This window comes from Apus apus, chromosome 3 (assembly GCF_020740795.1).
Source record: "Apus apus isolate bApuApu2 chromosome 3, bApuApu2.pri.cur, whole genome shotgun sequence".
Classification (NCBI taxonomy): domain Eukaryota; kingdom Metazoa; phylum Chordata; class Aves; order Apodiformes; family Apodidae; genus Apus; species Apus apus.
In genome coordinates, this window is record NC_067284.1 from 117,945,668 (window position 1) to 117,966,338 (window position 20,671).

The following is a 20,671-nucleotide window of genomic DNA, read 5'->3' on the forward strand; positions in this document are numbered from 1 at the left end:
TGCTGCTGTGATTTTTGCAAAGTTGCAGGCTTTTTTAGCACAAATGGACATGAGATTTCCTCTTGGAATGCCTTCTGGATCAATTCAAGACTACAGTCCTCAAACTCATGGAGTAGAAACACAACTTAGAGAATCTGAGACACGCCTTGCCACGTTTTTGGTAGGGATCCTGCTACAATCTTACTTATGTAAACATGATGCTAATATAAGGGAAATCAAGCATGCTTCTTTGTAATTGCAAATCAAATTTTAGTTACAGTAAAAGAGGAATCTTGACCAGACTTTGTTGTAACCCCAAATGTTCCCACTTTAGAAAGTCCATTTTAATTTTAGGATGCTTTGTTGGACTGGGGTTCAACAAACACTTGCAGTAAGTCTTAATAGGATTAGTATTACAAAAATAATCCCACAAAATGTGTAAAAAAGGTAGTAAAATTGGCACTCATATTTGTTTCTAATGTCTGTCTGAGCTTGCACTTTGACCTTTCCAACCTCATACATCTCCAGGGTACTGCAGCATTAAGCTTTGGCATGAAAGGCGGTGATCACTGAGGATGCTCAGATCAACTTTCACCATAGTTCTGAACAGCCAGTCCCTGTTGTGCATGCAGACACCATCCACCCCACCATAGGCTGTTGGCTTTCTTCTGAAATAACAACAGTGACACACCTTCTGCAATGAAGTTCTGTGCAGAAATAGATTTGAAAGTCGTCCGAGTTGTGCAGCACGTAGAGGAAACAGCACCGCTCTTCAAACTTGGAAATGCTGAAAGAGCAGCCAAGCAGAGCACGTTATTGGGGGATGCACTGAGATGACCACCAGCCCTGCCAAACCATGCAAAGCCACCCATTTCATACAGGAAACCAGCAGAATCAACCTCAGCTGATACAGCTTTTGCTCACTGTCAAGCTACACTTCTCTATCCTTTAAAGTTCCCACTCCGCTGGTTGCTTCCGTCAGCTTGGCCCCCAGTCTACACAGTGCCCAAGGAAGAGCAGGAGCAGAGGCTGACAGGACTATTTCCATTGACCTGAGTCATTTTTGTCTTCAGTACATGTAGGTAAGGCCCTTGATTTCCACTCCTGCAGCCAGGATGAAACACTCTTTCAGGATTACATTAGGAAGCTGGGCTTGGAACAAAAATCATTATTTCTTCCCACTTTTGAGGTTGGTCACAGCTCAATCCTGAACACAAAAACATTCTGACAGGTTCCTTGTGAACTAGTATATCGATAGTATTTTGGAAAAATATTTAAAATTAAGTCACAGCCAAAAAATGAGGTGAATTGCTTTACCACCCATGACCACTCATGCCTTTCTTCAGTTTTGGTTTTATCTGCTATAACAGGAGAACAAAGACGATGAAGAAGTACACAGGCCATTTCCTTTTGGACACACAGATGTCTCAACAGAAACGAAGACGACGTGCAAACTCTGGTCAGTTTTCTACCCCAAGCAGGCTGCAGCTCTTGCAAAGATGCTCATTCACCAGAACTTTTCTATATGCATTTCATTGTTGTGTTCCTTATAGAAAATACTAAGCATTATTTAAAATAGTCCTTTCTGTAACTTTGTCACATCTGAGTGCCAGGTGTCAAACTGATGCAGTGCAATTGATTGTCACTATATTAGAAGGGGAAAAAAAAGATGGCCAGAGAGCTTACTATATAATATAACGTAGTATTTGATAAACTAAGACAAATTGAGTGTCCTTACTAAAATTCTTAGGACACCGGACAAAATCCACAGTCCTTGTGAAATCAATCTACTTGAGATTGATCAAGAAAGCCACGTTTTTCATTAATTTACAGTGCAATAAAGTAGAATGGTAGTCTGTGTTGTGCCAAAGAATTGATGATTATATTAACACCAGTTTTTCTTTAAATACCAGGAAATAATTTTACTAGGTGTCTACTGTTGTCTGATCCCTGCTTCCTTTTATGATTCCTCTGTTGCAGAGCCCTGTAACTTTAGGAAAGAAAATGGCTCTTTAGACAGGCTGAAGGGCCTGCTTTTCATAAAGCTACTTATGAGAACGGCAAGCTTCATTTTAAGAATATTAGTCTTTGGGTATGGCAACTCATTTATTTTTACATTAGGAAAAATTCCTAAGTGCTAAGTAATAACCACATCTGGGAAGACAGTCACTGTCCCCAGTTTAGAAACTAACTTTTAATTCAAGTTTTTCAAGAATATAGTTACACTCTCCAGATATGGAGTAACTGATACTAAAAGAATTACTCATTTATTTCAAGTTCCAGCTGAGTTCAAATATCTTACAGATTAAACTGTCAGCTTAAACCTGATATGCACTGACCCCACTGACTAACACAGCAGTGAATAAAAGGTAAGAATGTGGAATGTACACAGAGGGCAGGCAAGTCCATAAATATTTAAGGCCTTTAAGTGATCATTTACAGGGCTTATATGTTGCTTTCCTTCCTGAAAAAAAAAAGTTGTGAAAAAAGGAAGACGAAAAAATACCAAGTTAAAGAGACTTGTACAGAGGAAATGCCTCATCCTGACATGCCCAGCACACACAGCACCCACTGACTTCCACCACAGCAGAATTGGGGCTGAATTTGCAAAACTTCAAAGACAAAGGGGAAGCATGATGCAGCATGGCCTTGTGCCCAGCTCATGTGCATCCAAAACTCCCCTTGGTCAGCCAGAAACACTGCAAATGCTGGAACTGTTGCTTGCTAGTACTTCCAGATGAAGCAGCAGATAAAACAGTAAAGCACTGGTAGCAACCATGGAAAAGCAGCTCCATGAAACTTGTGTCTGTTTGCTAGAAGCATAGCAGTATAGACAGCTCCTACTCTCCTAATGATGTAGTCTGAAGAGATTCCAAGCTCCAAGAACTCGGGATGGAGGATGAAGATCCTTATCAATTCTCAAGCTATGAAGAAAACTGGATGCAAACCTGAATCCAACTTTTTCACCATTTCTAACAGTAGATTCACCAGCGTGACCTGTGGGGCACCCTCCCACAGAAACTGCAAAACTGCACTCATTTCATGATCCAGGTCTTCTCCTAAACACTGAGAAAAAGCCAACTTGTAGTCTAGCAACTCCAGCCTGCTACTTTATTTTTTATTTTTAAAAACTGGAAGAATAATTTGGGTACCCTTCTTGCTCATCTGATGTCAGCTGTGCAGAACACGAGGGGCTTTTCTGGGTAACCTAAGCTGCAAAGCACCCTGGGGGAGCAGCTGTGTTCCAAAAGCTCTGATGAAGCCTTTAAGGCTGATGGTACTTTTTGGCCCAATTCAATAATAAACATTTGTGTTTAGGAGGTCAAGGAAACGTATGACAAAAGCAGTTACTTACATCGGCACACAAATCGTTAATCAATTAGTTTACTAAGCCAAAGCAAATGACTATACTGCCTGCACCGAGTGTGATTTAGCACTGTGCTGCTCAGAGAACTCTCTCTACGCTTTTTCAGTCCCTTTGCAATTCTTGAGAGCTGAGCTCTACTATAACTCAGGAAATAAGATGCTAATTACATCAGCTGACATATAGCACACAGAAAAAGTGATCCCTCAGTCACTTTCTGAAGTATTTACCAAAACCATCAGCCATTTCTCTGTTAGCTGTCTCTTCAGACCTGCTGTCTCCTTATGCAACACAGTAAATATTTATGGAGGTCTTTGTTGAAGAAGCCTCCAAGATCACGTACAAAGACCTGCCTTGTATGTTAAGGCTGCACTTCTCAAGCTGGCTCTTACTAGCCATGAAAGGCTGAGGATCCTCCTAAAGCTGGAACTCCCCTTTCCTGGACTGCTTTAAGTCTAGAGCTTAAAAAGAGCCAAATATGGTCTTGATTCAAAAATAAATTAGAAGCAGGTCTGGTTCTGAAGGCTATCCCATGCCAAAGAATACCTGCATTTATATAACCAGGGAGAAAAACCCCTCAAAAACACTGAAAAATTAAGTGATCAGAAACTTGCATACATTTGGAAGAAGCAGGAAAAAAAAAAGGCTTATTCAGTTTTATATTTGCATAAGATAAAGATTTCCCACTGCAGCTCCTCAAGGAGGCAGCCACAGTTTACTAAGAATTCACAGTGACTCTTGGCTCACTGTAAAGTCTTCTAAGTTGTCTTGGACATCTGTCCAGAGGAACAGATTGGAAATGTAATTGACAAATTAAATGACAATTGACAGTTTAAAGAACAAATCCAGGTGGGCGCACCAGAAATAGCACTGACCACAGTGTGGTTTAATAAGGGGGATGGAAAGGAAAAAAGAAAGGACAATAAATAAATACTTTGTCTTTTTTTAGAAACACACAAATACTGTAACCAAAACCCAAACTAGACTGAACTAAGTGTGTCATTGCAATTCTTGCAAAAAATAAATCAAATCCCACAGGAGTGAATTTCTGTGCCTATTGATAGATTGGGGTTTTCTAAGTTACTTTTTGGAACGAAAAAGAATCATCCATCTGTATTCCAATGTTCTGCAGACATAGAAAGAGTTTTATGGGTATGGAACACTTATTACTAGAACAGAGCTATACTGTTAAAAGAATAAGTTTTCTGGACTTTTTTTTTTTTAATTACACTAAAAGCAAACACCAAAGTAGAAAGTTGTAGGATGCCAAAGTATTGACAAATCGTAGGGGAAAAAATAAAAAAAAAGAAACTAAGAGGAAGAACTGACCCAAAGTGGTCACAGGAGAGGCAGAACACTACTTTCTCGCTATCAGAAGATACAAACTGCAAGGCCGGACCCTGCCAAACAGGGTGCACTCTACATCCAACCTGGGCCAGCACAGGAGACCCACTAGCTCAGATTTGGCTGCTCTCTACTGACAATATGGCACATAATCCAGCAAAGAATTTTCCCTGGTAGACTGAAAACATCCTGCTGAAATCAAGCAAACACTTGACAAAGTTTCCTCCTTTGTCATTTTCTCACAAGCCCCATCCCAAAGAGGGAAGTGTGCTGGAGAAAAGAAAGGTGGCCTTGAAGGTATAACATCTCTCTCTTCTAATCCAGTCAAGCCAGTGTTGCACATGTCATTCCTGCTTCTGTGATTTATTAACCCATGTTAACCTACTCCACAAGAATAACTGGGAAGTCAGGGGTTGCTGGGGTGTTTTGTTTTCACTTTGTAGCCTTGCTACAACCCAAGTTGAGAGACTCCTCTCCCTGTGGACCTTCTTTGAAACAGTTTTGCTGCCATACGCATAAACAGACACAGAAACAACAAATACAAACCCAAATGTACACACACAAAAACCGAACAACAGGTGAGCAATTGGGATATTGTGGGATATCCTGATCTTGTCAGCTCCTCACATTCCCCTGCTCTACATCCACATGTTACTTTCTGGCTTACAGATTCTGTGCACCTGGCAGCTCCTAGATGTGACAGAACTCAGGTAAAATGATATGAAACACTCAAAATTATTTTAGTTCAATCTGAATTAGCATAAAGTAAGTGACTACCAACTTTCAAAAAATACTAGTTCTTTAATTCAATGGGCTATGTTTGCCAGGTCTTATGTAATGAACTTGCAAGTGGTCATTTCTGAATCCAGAACAAGACTACAAGGGCTTCACTTAGAGCTGGGCACCTCTGCCAGTACTTGCAATACTCTGCACCAATTCTGTGTCTGTTATTCCCCCAAGGTAGTAACAGGAGCTCAACACAATATTCAACTACTCTTTTAATTTGGAAACATGAAAGGGAATCAACTTACCTTACTCCCCTGATAGAAGCAGCACAGAAGTTCCACTCGTGGATACCCTTCTGTAAATAAACAAATAAATAAACCATTCCATGTTATGAACCAAGTGCCAGTAAGCACATCTCCTAGCTTGAAACTCAAAAGATGGCAAGAGAAGCACTGGAATTACAACAGCTACTACCTTTTAACAATGATTTTTCAATGCGTTGGTTTTTTTTTTAATCCAAACCCAAAGCAGCACAAGTTCTAGACAGAAGTTTTGCTTGGTTTGTTCCTTCACAGTTTACTCTGCAAACACAATATATCATTTTAGAAAGCATGCAAACCAGCAGATCAGAAGGGCTGTGAGGGTAAGTCTGGTCTGGACGCTGAACTTGGGGCCACATGTGGCCCTCTGGAAAGTGGGTGAGGGGAAAATCCCACCTCTGAGAATAACAAGAGCCTGCTCTGCATGTTCAGTGCTCCTGGGTGAGGGAAGACCAGGCCAAGAGAGCCACAAGCAGGAGGTCTGACACTGGAGAGCAAAGTGGGAAATTCTCGAGAAGTAGGACGAAGCACTCAGAGAAGGAGGAAATCTGAAGGCCAAGCGTCCAAAGAAACAGGGAGGAGACTACTTCCCTAGGAGGTCAGAGGAGAGAAGTAAGAACCCCCAAGGGCTGCCAGAAGAAAGAAGCCACCCTGAGAAAAAACAAACAAACATCCAGGCCGTACTTATTTTAAGCTCTTTTAAATTTACATCTGTTACATTCAGCAGAACTGAGTTCTCTCTGTAGACAGTCATAATGCTCTATGCTTATGTTCTAATAAAACCTCACAGTGGGAAACAGAAGCCTTTTGTATCTTCTAACATTCTCCTTTCAGGAAAAGGTAGAACAGCACCACCTCAAAGTGTAGGCAACCTTGAATCCCACCACAATGAGCAACATATTCACTTTCTAGAGTTTAATTTCATTTGGCATTTTAGTGACTTGAGCAATCAAAAGGCATGGACACATTTCTTGCTGACAGGTAATTCATAGCATAAGGGCATAGTGTCAAACACAAACATAACCAAATGTATTCCAAAAGAAGTAGTAAGGAAAAGCATAGCTTATAAAACATGCCATGAATAGTGAAATATACAAAGGTCAGAACAGATACACTGCTAAAACAGCTGCACAATGTGCATGACAGAGAAAGCCATTCTCCCAGCTATAACAGCTTTCTGTAAGGCTTTGTACATAAATATTCTCCTCCTCTGTAATTCTTTCCTGCCTGCTCAAATCACACTGAAGGTTGTCATGATAATATAACATGCCTAACACAGCATACCAATAATACAAGCAAACATCCTTGAAGCACAGGCTTCACGCTACTGTAATTGTAAAGTACAAAGCAGTACCTCCAGCATCTCTTCAATACTACATAGGGAGAAGGGTTTCTCCAGTGGGGTACAGGGACAGGAGAACAGCCTGCTGTTTAGAAAAGGTGGGATTGCATGTTGAGGTGGGGGTGCTAGCTGATGCTAACACAAAGTATTTCTGAAACTTCTATTCAAGTTGCCTGGTTCTCTTGCAAGAAGAAAGATCACCAGCTCCATCCCACTGCTAATATGGAGGGTGTATCTGCACTGTCTTTTACTCCTCCCTCCATATACTCTGCCACTTGCCAATTTTCCATGCTTGGAAACTATCTTCAGATTTTAGCTCTTGATACTTGTCCAGTTCCCACTACTGGGAATAATCTAAAGTCTAAATAAGTTAAAATATACACCCCAACAAGCAGAAATGCTCAAGAAGCATAGCAAGAAGGTTAAGTATTGTGGGTTTTACTTGTCATCTATGTGTAACTAATGTCTCATAGATTCATGCTTCTTTTATTTACCACACAAAGTTCCCAGGCAGTGAAATAATGTAAAAGTTACATCCCTCGTGATCTTGCCAAGTTTTGAATACACTGGAGTAAATACACCAGGCATGCTATCCAAATTCAGCAGCTGTTCTTTGGTTAGGCAAAGAAACATCAACCACCCAAAACAAAACTCACAGCAGATTCAGAAGCCAATCTGAAACACAGACAGGCTGTTTTCTTTCCAACTTGCAAGCAGCACTACTGCATTCCTCTAACCCCATGTGGAAAGGGCTGTTAAAATTAGGGAACTGCAAGGCAAAGGTAACATGCATTCCACAAAATATAATGCTGATTTTTATAGGCATTTGTTCATGTTGAACTTGGTATTAAAGGCATAAATATTGCTAAAAAAGCCATGGAGAAGGAAGAGACTACATTATTTATTCTGGTATTGACTGTCATTTGCCTATTTATTACAAAATTGCCAGATGCAGGCTCCACTGCACTCAAAACAGAAATTCAGTTTCTTTGTGCTTATAAGGAAGTTCATGCACTTCATAACTCACAGTTCTTATTCTTGGAGCACTGATTGAATTTTGGAAAATAACTACAACCATGCCTTATGAGCCAAAGTGAACCGAAACATGAAGTGTGAGCTGGCAAAGCTCTGACAGACCTATGGTAGATTGAAACTAGACAGCTGAAGAAGCTTCCAACCCAGCCCTTGCAGCAGGGGTAGGTGGTCTTGGCTTCTTAACGAGCCACTAAAATGCCCATTTTCAGCCCCATAAGGATAAAAGCAAGACTCTTCCTCTTCGCAGAGAATATGTCTGTTTCCTCCACAAAATCTCTTATCAAGGACAACTATGCTGAATATATTTAAGTTAAAAGGAAGCTGGTGCCTCCAAGCTTTTCTAGTCCCTTTTCTCCCTGTAACGTTTCTGACTTTGACAAAACTTGCAACAGCAGCCAATAATTGTCCAGCTGAAGGGTAAGTAACTAACAAACTGCCCACTGCCTTCTTCTGATGGGTGTTGCTCACAGGGCAAGAGTGTCTTCACTGAGCTCCACCAGACCAGAGTGAAGATTCTGGCCACAGCAAAAGTACTAGAGAGGGCATTTAAAACTGACCTTGTCAAATGCTATTGATTAACACCAGGGCAGCAAAAATACATAAATACCAATATGCAGAAAACACAGAGATGCACTCCCCATATCAGGAAGGAGAGGGGGGAAAAAAAAAGAAAGTTATAACATACTGTAGAGAAACTTAAAAAATGGAGTAACAGAATTACAGTAACAGCAAATACTACAAAGCAAAGGTTACAAACCCTGCAAAGCCAAAATACCCATCTACTGAATACCCAACAGGTACAACTGATACATCCAAATCGTTCTCCCAGCCACAGGATGACCAGGCAGCTAAGTGACAGCTATGAAAAAGGTCACTGCTGAAAGTATCAAGCAAAATACCTCAGTAGCACTATATTTTTGGAATATGAATGCACATGCTCAAGTAAGGTTAACTCAAACTGAAACAGAGTCGTGGCAATGAGGTGCCATGTCTGGCTGGTACTGCAAGCTGACTTGCTTTATCTAAGAAAATCAAACCAAGACCACTAAGGGACATTAGTGCTGTGCCTCCAGCTGGCTCTGCCTCCATTCACTCTTCTTCTACTTCCCCCATGTTCCCATGCTCCCATCCTTCTCTGAGGTTCTATAAGGTCTCCCCTGTCTTCGCTCTTACCAACATTTTGCTTCCTAAGCATCCTAGAGTTCAATAACCATTTCAGGCTTTCCTCTCCCTTTGCAACTCCAGCTTTTCTAAGCTCCTCTCCAATGCATCTGGCTAGCTCACACCTTGACATACGGACTTCCAAGGTTTTTCAATTTCTAGACCTTCTAAGCTTCTATCCTTCTGCCAAATAATTCTTTGGCTTTTGACTGATCTTGCTCCTATTTTAAAACACCATTCTCTTACTTCGATATTTAAAGGAGTATTTCCCACAGCCGACAAGCAATACTGCGCACAGGAAGCGGACGGTTCTGTTTCTATAAGCAATTTTATGCTACGTTATATTGTATGACAACAGTGTTCTGTAAATTAGTTATGAAATCTGAAGCAATGGACTTGTTGCATATTATGCACTGGTTTAAAACCATCCAAAAGAAGACACAAGTTATTTTTAAAAAATTAGACAATCTATTGAAGAAACAGGACAAACCTAAAGAAAAATTTTAGAATGTCATATTAAAAAAATAAAATGCATGGCAAGATACTTCCAGAGCATCTTCCTGTGTGTTAGTAAAACATTTTTCTCCTTTCCAGAATCCACCATTAGATGCTTCTGTTTACAGGTTATATGCCTTCTGCACCATGGATACTGTCAGACTGGGAAAAAAGCTGCAGCTATAGAGAACATGAGGGTGTACCTTGTCATCAGGCAGCACGTGCCAGATAGAGACAGTCTTCTCCTCAGCTTCACTGTTGATGGACAGATATGAGGGCTGGTAGATTTTTGTTGGTTCTAGTATTAAAACCTTGCAAAAAAATAAATAAATTAAGAATTTGTACAAAATATGTAGAACTTTAAGAAGTATTAAAATCTGTTGTAACTATTTCTGTAGTCATACCATAGCAGGAAGAACGGAAGAAACAGAATAAAAGGTAACAATTTAGATACTGGACTAATTTAGTATGGCTGACAAGAATGTAAGATGAAGAAAGAGAAAGCCATTGTTAATTTAGGTTTTTTATATAAAACCATTACGTGTCAGTTGATAGCTCATACCATAATTTTTCAAACAATTTCTCTAACAACCATTTTGAAATCTTTGTCACAATTCATTCTCTTGCAATGCCACTCAGGAATGTCCCTCTCTCCCATGGACAGGATTCTTGGCATACCTTTATCAGCTTTTGACACAAGTGCATTTGGGTAAATCAGAAATACCCATCAACCCAGAGCCAGACTGAACTGCTTTTGTTTTAGACCACTCTGAACTGTAGCCACCAGATCAAGTGATTTCTCAAAAGCAGTAAGTACCACTGCAAGGGGCTGACAGCTAAAGACTGTAGAGAGTTTCTTGGAATAGGTGAAACAAAAACTAGAACCATCAAGTGAAAGGGCTGGGATGCAATGCAGAGAGGTTTAGACTAACATAACCCCTTAGTAAATGAAGGCAGCCACTCTGCCACTTGAGTTGTGTTCTGCCAGAATTACTCCCAGATCTTTAAAGCTTCCAGCATGCTTTAAAGGAAAAAGTCAACAAAGTTTGGCTATTTGAAGAAGTGTGGTTTTGCATGAGAACTATTTATTTTAGATTGTCAGTAGCTAAAATTTTATGTCAAAAACATCAATCTATCTTGCCTCAGTTGAAGATATTCTCATTTTCAGAATGTAAAACATTGTTATTAAATTCAAGAAAAAGCCCTTGCACTCCAGCATGCACAGGAAGATTTCCAGCTCTCAGTGTTTAGCTGAAAGCCATGTATAAAATAGAACTAAGTTAAAGATGGTTAACAACTCCTTCTTTTCTTCTGTCTTTCCCTCTCCCCATAAATGCTGCAACCAAACATCATCTTCAAAATAACCAAGATACAGAATTTCTCATTTGAAAGGTTTTTTTAGTTCAAAGAATTGCTTTAGGAAATAACAACTGACTGTGAAAACTTGGTCTACATCAGTTCAAAAAAATATATTAAAACTTCAGCAGAAAGTCTTGGAAAAAGCCATAGCTTCAAGTCAAACCTAAGCCATGTCACCTCCTACAGAGTCAATGAGCACACAGATACACTGGAAGAAGTGCAAGGCCAAATTTGAAGAGTACTTAGGCATTTAACTCTGTTAGTGATGACCAGTGGGATTTCAAATGTGCTGTTTGGCATCTCCAGACACTTCTTTCTAAAATCCGGTTTTGGCCATTCCACAAATTGGGGTCCTTAGCCTACAGCAGGTTACCTACATACTGTATCATTTCTCCCTCTAAAGGCTGAAAACAGGGCAGTAACACTGATGGTACCACCTAAGAGAGGAAATAATAGCCAAGCTGGTACTGATAGACAGTGAAGTCCTTAAGTTCAAGCTCTGAGAACAATTCACAGTAAGGAAATATGGAAACAAACAAACCCACAAACAAACAAACAAACAAAACAAAAAAAAAACACCTGCCTTTAAAGTAAGTTATTTGCAAAAATTTGGGCAAAGGGAGGAAAAAGAGTTACTCTGTTTCCTTTTGCTAACTTGATGAATGGGCTGATATTCCTTCTGAATGTGCACAAACAGGTTTTGTACTAGGAAAGATCACGTACATCTGCCTGCAGCACCAGAGCCGTTTCCTGTAGAGGGCAAACTGTGATCACTGGGTTTATCTTATGGCTCACACTGTTGCAAACATCAGCTTCAGCTTGTCTCTTCATTAATACAAATCTAAACAATTTGATTTGGACAGTTATTTCAGTAAGAGCCTACTTTAAATATCTAACTACACCAATTCATCATTAAAAAAATCTAAAAGGAACATGGTTTTGTCTTTTATAGAAAACAGAAGATCCAAAATATTTTCTGCTTCCCTGCAAAATTTTACACCCATTCCCTCTTGAAAAGCAGAACCAGGCTCCCTACAGAGTCGTGTGTTGCTTTCCCTTTACTGCCTCAAGCTGTTGCTGCTCAACACTAGAGTCCTCCTTGACAAATAAATTTCTTCAGAATAAGCAATTTATTGTCTGGCAACCAAAAAACAAGCAGTGCTTTGTGTTCATTTCCTTCATGTCACAATTGATTTGGAAAAAAAACACAAAACCAACCAAAAAACAAAAGCCAAAAACCAATCAACAACAAAATAACCACTTACTGGAAATCGAACTACAGTCACATCTGTCTTTGTGGCTTCAACAAGGAAGTCCATCCAGAAGTCCACAAGTTCCTGTTTGGCTGTATGATGTTCTGGAGTCAGTTTCTTAAAATGTTGATGTATCAAAATAGTCTCCACGATAGACTTCAGGTACCTGTGATCATTCAAGTACACACAGATGGAAAATCTAACACAGTTTGTCATTAATAATGTCTCTACCTTTAATCACAACTGAAACATTCACCATTGCTACGAAGCAGCCAGTAAGATTTTGGTTCTCTAGGACTGCTTTTAATAATGGCAACTTCCCATTCAGAACTGGAAATGGAGCTGCTATATCAGCAACCCGAAATACAAACTAGCTCCGGAACACTGCTTCCTGATCCTATAATATACTGTCTCCTATCCTAAGCCATGAAAGTCTCATGAAATTGCTAAATCTTCTCCCTGTGGACCAAACTGAGCTCACATCAAACTTGTTTCAGTAGTGACCAACCTCAAATGAAAACTGAAGTGAAAAGCCTGCTAGTTTAACTTTCCACACTGTTCTGCATTGCATCTGCACTGGCAGTTGTTTAACACAGACTCTAAAACATGACACCCTGGAACTGATTATGCTGTAAAGGTGGCAAGAGCTCTGTTGAGCAGTCTTTGGCAGTGCTGGAGAGGGAAGGAGCAGTGCTGAAGGGTCTGCCCTGAATGCAGCTCATCCCTCTCTCTGATCTCCTACCCTCTGGGGCTGATCTAGGGGGCTCCTTATAACATTGCTTTCTCTTGTCATTTTTTAAAAAATTGTAAACACAATCTTGTGCAATTTTTATGAACGCTACAGCAATGAGATACACAGGCTTAAAGAGGATTTATCACAGCAATCACCTTATGGCAATTAAGACTACTCATGGAGACTTGTTTCTGGCCTTATGACCACAGGGTATAATGTAAACTCAGAGGGTCTTCTGGGAACAGTTTCATAGCTTCCATCCTTCTTAGGCCACAGGGATAACTGGCTTCAGGTACTGTATTTACTCCCCTTTGCACCAAGTAGGCTCTGCTGAACAGCAGGCAACACACTGGGAAGGAACTGCTCCGATGACAAAGCTTCCCTGAATCACAAATGAATGTGCTGTACTTTCAGAGCTGGATCCACAGATTTAAACGCCAAAGGCACTGGTACATAAAATCCTGACAACCAGGCACTCACAAACTTAGAAAACTCTATCAGGAAACTTCCAGACAGTGTTATCCAGCCTCACAGTACAACTTACACATAGTAAATATGGAAAAGTCTTGCAGAGAAACACACTTTTATCAGCCTATATAAAATACTTTGTCAGAAAATCAAGAGTTCTTAATTTTGACTGTTTCCTACATTATGTCAATATAAAAGTTCAGTATTTCCAAATTTTAGCACACAAATACATTCCTCTCTGATCAGCTTTGGAGGTGCTTTCTAGCCTTGATAAAATAACAGAAAAGCAGAAGCTGTGACATATGCACTCTTCAATTGGCAGGGTCACAACTTTTTTAGTCAGAAAGGAGTCTTGGTTCTCTGCAGCTAACGGGACCCCAGCCCTTGGTGAGCAGGTGTGTGGTCCTTGATCACTGCCTATATCCAAAGGAGAGCAGGTGCCAGGAGCCAGCTGGCAGAGCACATGTCTCTTGGCCTTTGCTTAAGAGATGTTGAGTCCACAGGGTTGACCCTAGATTGATAACCTTTCTGCTAATTGGACTTCACTCTGCACACTTCTCAACCATAACGAGACGCAACCTGCAGTTGCAACCGTACCATAATGAGATGCAACCAAACAGTGTGGAGAACCAGCTCAGCAGCTTGAGACCTCTGCAAGGCAAGGTCATTCAAAGGACAAGTGATGTGGTAAGGCCTATCACCAGACAGATGCTGAGAGAGCTGGATGATATGTATCTTGGATAACAGGATAATTATCCTATTAGCTCTTGGATAATGTACTCTATTAGCTTCTGACTCTGTCCAGGACATTTGGATAATGACCTAACAGATATTTGGGGAACAATATATCTATCTAGGATACTTGTATAACGAACTAACATATACTTGGAAAACAACACATCTATTCAGGATATTATCATAATGAACTAATGGATACTTGGAGATTAGGAGACTAATAAGTCTATCTGGAATACTTGTGTAATGAATTAATGGACATTTAGGAGAGTAGTTAATCTTGTAACCAATAGTTTCAGTTGGTAAAAACAAGTGATAATAATTTAACATGCTTTTTTGTAATTATGGTCTATCGTCCCTTGTTTTGTATTATCAAGATTACCATGATGTCATACTGTCTGTATCCTATATAAGAAACATTGATCAGTGATTAAAATCAGTCATATTACCACAAGTATGACTTGTCTGGCCTCGTCACTTTTCTTTGCCTCTCTGCACTCGTGGCAATGCAGCCTGTGTTCAAGCTCCTAACCCAGCTGGTATGTGCAGTAACCACCACAGGATCCCAGGGTATATCCATGCCTCTCCAGCCAAGCTGTCTGCATTTCCCAAAACATTCCAGGCAGTTATGACTAAACCCACATGACAGTAGCCCTTCTCTTCAGCAATGTAACTGCTGAAGAAGGGTGCCTACAAGTGACTCCTCCTTTCCCCTTGCCCTCAGAAGAGCCTGCTTGGACCCAATGGTGGATCTGCCCTTTTTAGACATCCAGTTAAAGGCTCATAGCAAATCTATAGCTGATTAAGGGCAAAAGGAGAAGAGTGCCCCTTGTCTGGGGAAAACTGCAGTGAAACAAATACACAGCAAAATCTTGAAAAAAAAACAAACCAATCTCCTGTCAACTAAACAGGATGCTGAATGTCAAAGCTGAAGGAGTCCAATGTTTTAATTCATAGCAATGTACATGATCTCACTTATCACCTTACCATGCTGGTGCCTTTAGCTTAAACAGCTTTTCTGAAGCCTGGATCACTCTTATATGGTCATTAGCCAACATACTGGCCCCCAAGAAAGATCCCACTTCCCAATAGCTTTGCAGTTTCTCCAAGCATCCCTTTTTACCAAGCAGGCTGCTGATCTTTACTCCTGTAGCAAAAACAATAACACATCACAGCAATGTATTAATGCAGTTCTGAAATAACCATTTATCTGATTTGAAATCTATTAATTGCTTAAATCACTGTAGCCTCTCCATTTCCATGAAGTAAGACAGAAATCATACTTACCATATAATATTACAGGCATTTTGAACACCCTAAGCAGTAGATTTTTTTCCCCTCCCCCTCTTCCTAAAGGCTTCTCAAGAAAGACATCACTGTCAGGACAAGGCCACAGTCACATATTACCTATGTTCTTGCATGGACCTCATCTGTAAAGGTAAATTGGGGCCTTAGGCTACACAACATAGCTGTAAAAACTTAACAGATGCTGAATAAGGCACCTATTATGTTTTTTTCTGCTTTGTTTTTTGTTTGTTTTTTTGTACTTAAGAGCCCCAAGCCCCAAACTTACCTTTATAGACAAGGTCCCATGCAGAAGGAACAGATGATCCACTGGGCTTCTTCCAGCAGTGATGTTCTTTTAACTGCCGCAAGTCCTACCCCAATGAAAGACATCTATTAATATAAGTCCCTCAGCAACTCACGACTGTGGAGAACCTCAGGGTTTATTTTGACTTGCTAAGTTTCCTGAGTACTAGAGGTTTCCCTGTGGCCTTCAGGATGATTTTTAGTTCATATCAACTGCTACATATTTATAGCTAACGTGAGAGATGCGACGCCATCCCTTGCAAATAAAACAACTTGCAGCTTACAAGTCTCTTCATCACAGTCTTGAATCCACTTTTCCCACACTACTCCACTATGACAGCCTCTCTCCCACATTACTTTGATATTAAGGCTGAGTATTCACAAGAAATTTCAATGCAACTGTTGATCTTTATTTTTTCCTTGCCCTTCCTTCAGTAGCTAACAGACTAAACTTGATGCTGGAAGCAGCAATAAATCCTATCAAAATGGATATAATTACATTTCACTCTACAAAATTCATTTTGTTTTCTCCTGTTGTTCACATTTTTATGTTATCAACATTAGATAATAGATGTTTTTGAAATGTGAAATTGTATCCAAATGGTCTACAGCCTGTTTCATGTCTGTATTTCACACATGGTAACAAGAGATTGTCAGGCCATAGTGACATATTGCTTAAATCATATAAAAAACATTGTTTAGTCACTTCTTGAGAAAGAAATGAGTTTAGTTATTCCCAAAGAGAAAACAATGCAGTAGACTTTACAAAGTATCTCAGATCTACACGATGCAGTGTGCATCACCTCCACCAACTCCACAACACAGGGTGGTGACCATCTCAGCACCTCTCAGCGCTGCAGGCTCCAAGCCATGGAGCTGGAGCTTTGTATGTGCAGATGGTCAGACTGCTGGGGATGGACACCTCCACTTGTCAGTGCACGACAGGAAGGGGGGTTCGTGTTACATCTGTCCAGCTTCAGTTGAGCTCTAGAAACCAAAACCTACAATGCTACCCCCACAACAGCAAGTGGAAAAAATGAAATCTGCCCCAGCACCCTGAATAACACTGCTGAGCAATATCTGCAGGGCACACTCCCAAGGAAAAGAAAAAAAGCAGCAGCTGCATTCCAGGATATTTTATCACAAATATTTTGCCTTAAAAATAAATGAGCCAAAATAGAGGAACCACTAATGCCAGAAAAGCCCTTGTTCTTATAACTTCAAGAATATACCCACAGCTTGTGAAGAAAGTAAGATACAGTCAGTAGATATTACCAGTTAAATATTACTATGAAGATTACCAGTTAAATGTTACTATGAAGGCTTTATAAATAACCTGCTTTCCTTGCTCAAATATTGACAGAACAATTAATACTACAGGATCCTTCATGAGCCAAAGTCGCACAGCCTGCAGAGATCATTACTGTCCATGCCAAACACTGCGTCTCTGGTTTGGTCTCAAAGTTCTACAATTTTTTACAGTTAAGAAAGCCATACTATTCAGAAAATACAGAAGGATTTTTATCAATGCTCCACATGGTCATCTCATTATGAACTATTATCTGACAAGTAGAGGTAGGAACATTTAGAAGGCAAACTTTCTGATCTCATGCAGATAGGTAGAAATTCTCTTGGATACTAGACTTAGTTTTATTGGATTACATTATCACCAATGTAATTAGATATGCATCTTCTAATTACAGCCACTCACAGAAGGGCAAACACAGTAGTTGGGGCAACTTTATGCAGCCCATCACATCCAAATGAATACCTTCATTCACACCAGAGAATTTCAATTTCACTTCCATTACCTATGTGAAAGGAACCATCTCACTTTGACCCTCACACTCAAAACTTCTCTATCCAGAAAGGTACTTCCAGAGACACGGTACACGACTAACTTCTAAACTAGAGCAGTGGCTGGTTACAGATACATTCTGTAGACGTACAACATTCTTTGTTTCTCACTTGACAATCTCCTCAGGAGACAGGAGGACAAAAAAGACTACACTAAGTCAAGAACTAAAAAAATTCATTAAGAAGAATTAAGAAGAATGGGAGTTGCAAAGGCTATGTTAATACATATTACAATATTCAGTGCTTTCTCCATACCATCCCTGAAAGCATTACTAATCCTCAAATCCAGCAAAATAAAATAAAATAAACCCACAAATTAGACACCTTAGTTCTTCCTTCTTAAGCAAGAAATTTTTTACAGTGAGGACGGTGAGACATTAGACCTGACCGGCCAGGGAAGTCGTGAATGCTGCATTGTTGGAAGTGTTCAAGGCCAGGTTGGGAAACCTGATCTAGTGAAAGGTGTCTCTGCCCACAGCATGGGGGTTGGACTAGATGGTCTTTAAGATGTCCCTTCCAACCCAAACCACTCTGTGATTCTGTGAATACAGACATCCAAGAAACCTCACAGAAAGCACAGAAAGAGAAACATTCTTCTCTCAGCCCATTCCAGGTTCAAGTCAAGTGCATTTTCCCCACTCTTCAGATGGACTTTTCCTCCACACTCCCACCAATTCTACAGGGGCTTCTGTTTGCTTTAAGGAATGCTAGCTGGAATGGGATTCCCCCTTCAGGTGTTCCTGTTCCACACAAATGATGTCATGGCAAAGGAGGGCTGTCAGTTTTCACTGAGCTCTGGTAACCAGTTAAGACCTTGCACCTGGAACCAGGCCTTCCTGACAGCGCTTACCTGCACTCAGGACAGACCAGTGTTGGTGAGGGAGACCAACTTCAATATTCACACGCTTACTAGCAAAGCATTTGTACACAAACATCAGGCTTTCCCCTGTGACAGTGTCACACTGTCCCTAGAACTCCATGTCTCTGGGAATTTGCAAGCTATAATTACCAACTTTCCGCAGCTCAAAAGAAGTATCAAAGCAGTGTCCAGCTGCCAGGAGCAGTACTGCATAATTAATCCCCGACTGTAACGTTGGCTCTGACTCAAACGCCTTCTTGAACCTAGAAAAAACAAAGATACAAGTTTGCTTTCTAAGTAATGCAATCTAATAGGAACATAAATACACTTTTAGGTACTTTTGGTGCTTATCTTCTGTTTACACAGCAAGAACCCATGGAAGAAAAAGTATTTTATTGTTTTCTACACATGCTTTGTGGCTATTTTTAGGAATCCATTATTTTTATGTATACTCCTCCCATTTCCTTTCCCCTCATACAACAAGCACAGACCCTACTCACCCATTCCACTGAAGTTACAATCTTACTACACTTCCAATTTTCTTTGGTATTAAGGAAAAAAATTATCAGCTTAAAAGAGACCTGTTTCACAGTAATGAATACTAATAAGCTCATTCATTTACTGTTGAATATATGACTTTCTACTGACTTAAAAACTTAGATTCTAGTGTGGATATAAAAGCACATCAGAATACACGAGCACAAAAGCAAGTGATACAAGAACATACTTTGCATTTAGCTACAATTTCAGCTACTCCAAATTTTATTCGTTACTTGGGAGTCCCATTGACATTGTCCCTATGAGTCTGTTCACATAAAAAAGGACTACAACACATTTTATTCTCCTCAAGAGGACGTGAACAGGCAAGAGGAACTGCAGTAGTGTTCACCTAGCCAAAATCTTTTCCAAGAAGTCAAGAGGCTTCACACAAACACCACACCCAGTGTCCTCCTGCTGGCCATGCAAGTAGTGGTGACAAAAGCGACAGAAGATCTGGAGTTTCTTACACTTGTTCTACAGTGCAACAACCAGCCTGGCTGCCTGTATGTCCATACACACACACACCTCTGCAAGGGGAGGCAAACAAGACCATCAGATGTGAGCTCAGGAGCACAACAGAACTCTGCTACAGTAAAAGCAACGGAGTTTAAAATTACTTTCCAAATGATGGGGGAAATCCAGACAAACAAATGGATTGTATCAAACAAAAATAATCAGGTTATAAGATTAATGTGTAAGGAAAGAAAGAAAAATAATCTATGTAAAAACAAAGGATTTGGCTTCCAGACCGTGCTTTGACATGCTATGGTATTTTGATCCCAGCAAGCCCAAAATATGGCTGTTCTTTACATTTTGTTTGTTTGTTGTTTTTCCTGCCCTCATGTTTGCACCTTTTAGCATATGCTCTGCTTTCCAAAACTGCAAACGAGCTCCTCTTCAGTCTGCTACAGACATACTTTCTATACTCCAGTTGCCCACCTCCAAAGAACTCAATCATTAGACAAGAGTCTAACCTTCTAAAAAAGTATGCTGAGTACAGAAGGCTCAATTAATTATTCTATTTCATCGTCTGCCTTTCCTCTTGTACTGTGAATTACAATAAAAGGAAGCAAGTACATTCAAAACATTTTTGCCCACTTAAAAAAATCCAACCCACAACAACAAAAAAAACAAACAACAAAACATAAAAACCCACCAACCAGACAGGACAACACTTATTTATTTTAAGCAGATATAGCTAGGGGAGAGCCATTGACTTGTGTAATCTGTTTGGAGACTCAGAAATGCTGGGACCTGGACTCCCTTTTGTGCCTTGTAATTCTCACAAAGTAACAGGACAAAGACAGAGGAAAGATAGAAAGAAGAAAAACAACCTTGAAAGGTACTATTTTTGTAGATTCCGTAATTTCACATTTTTGTTTTGCCCCAAAATGCCCCATTTTCTGGCATGACTATCAAAATTCCATAGAATCATAGAATAATCCTGGTTGTCAGGGACCTTGAAGATCATCAAGTCCAACCATAACCTAAATCCCTCTACTATAACCTAA

At 40.1% G+C, this 20,671-nt stretch overlaps 1 protein-coding gene and 1 long non-coding RNA gene across 3 annotated transcripts in view; one reads left to right on the forward strand and one right to left on the reverse strand.

Annotated features, from left to right (window-relative positions):
* Positions 1-20,671, reverse strand: part of MAP3K5 (mitogen-activated protein kinase kinase kinase 5) — a 94,710-nt gene that overhangs the window by 28,411 nt on the left and 45,628 nt on the right. For both annotated transcript variants that reach the window (XM_051614349.1, XM_051614348.1), the window contains exons 8-13: positions 18,771-18,883; positions 15,302-15,461; positions 12,391-12,544; positions 9,970-10,077; positions 5,719-5,768; positions 671-766 (exon numbers count right to left, since the gene is read on the reverse strand). In XM_051614349.1, the coding sequence (XP_051470309.1) occupies positions 671-766; positions 5,719-5,768; positions 9,970-10,077; positions 12,391-12,544; positions 15,302-15,461; positions 18,771-18,883 (681 nt within the window). The remainder of the gene's footprint in view (positions 1-670; positions 767-5,718; positions 5,769-9,969; positions 10,078-12,390; positions 12,545-15,301; positions 15,462-18,770; positions 18,884-20,671) is intronic.
* Positions 1-20,671, forward strand: part of LOC127382568 (uncharacterized) — a 175,770-nt gene that overhangs the window by 2,858 nt on the left and 152,241 nt on the right. The window lies entirely within an intron of this gene.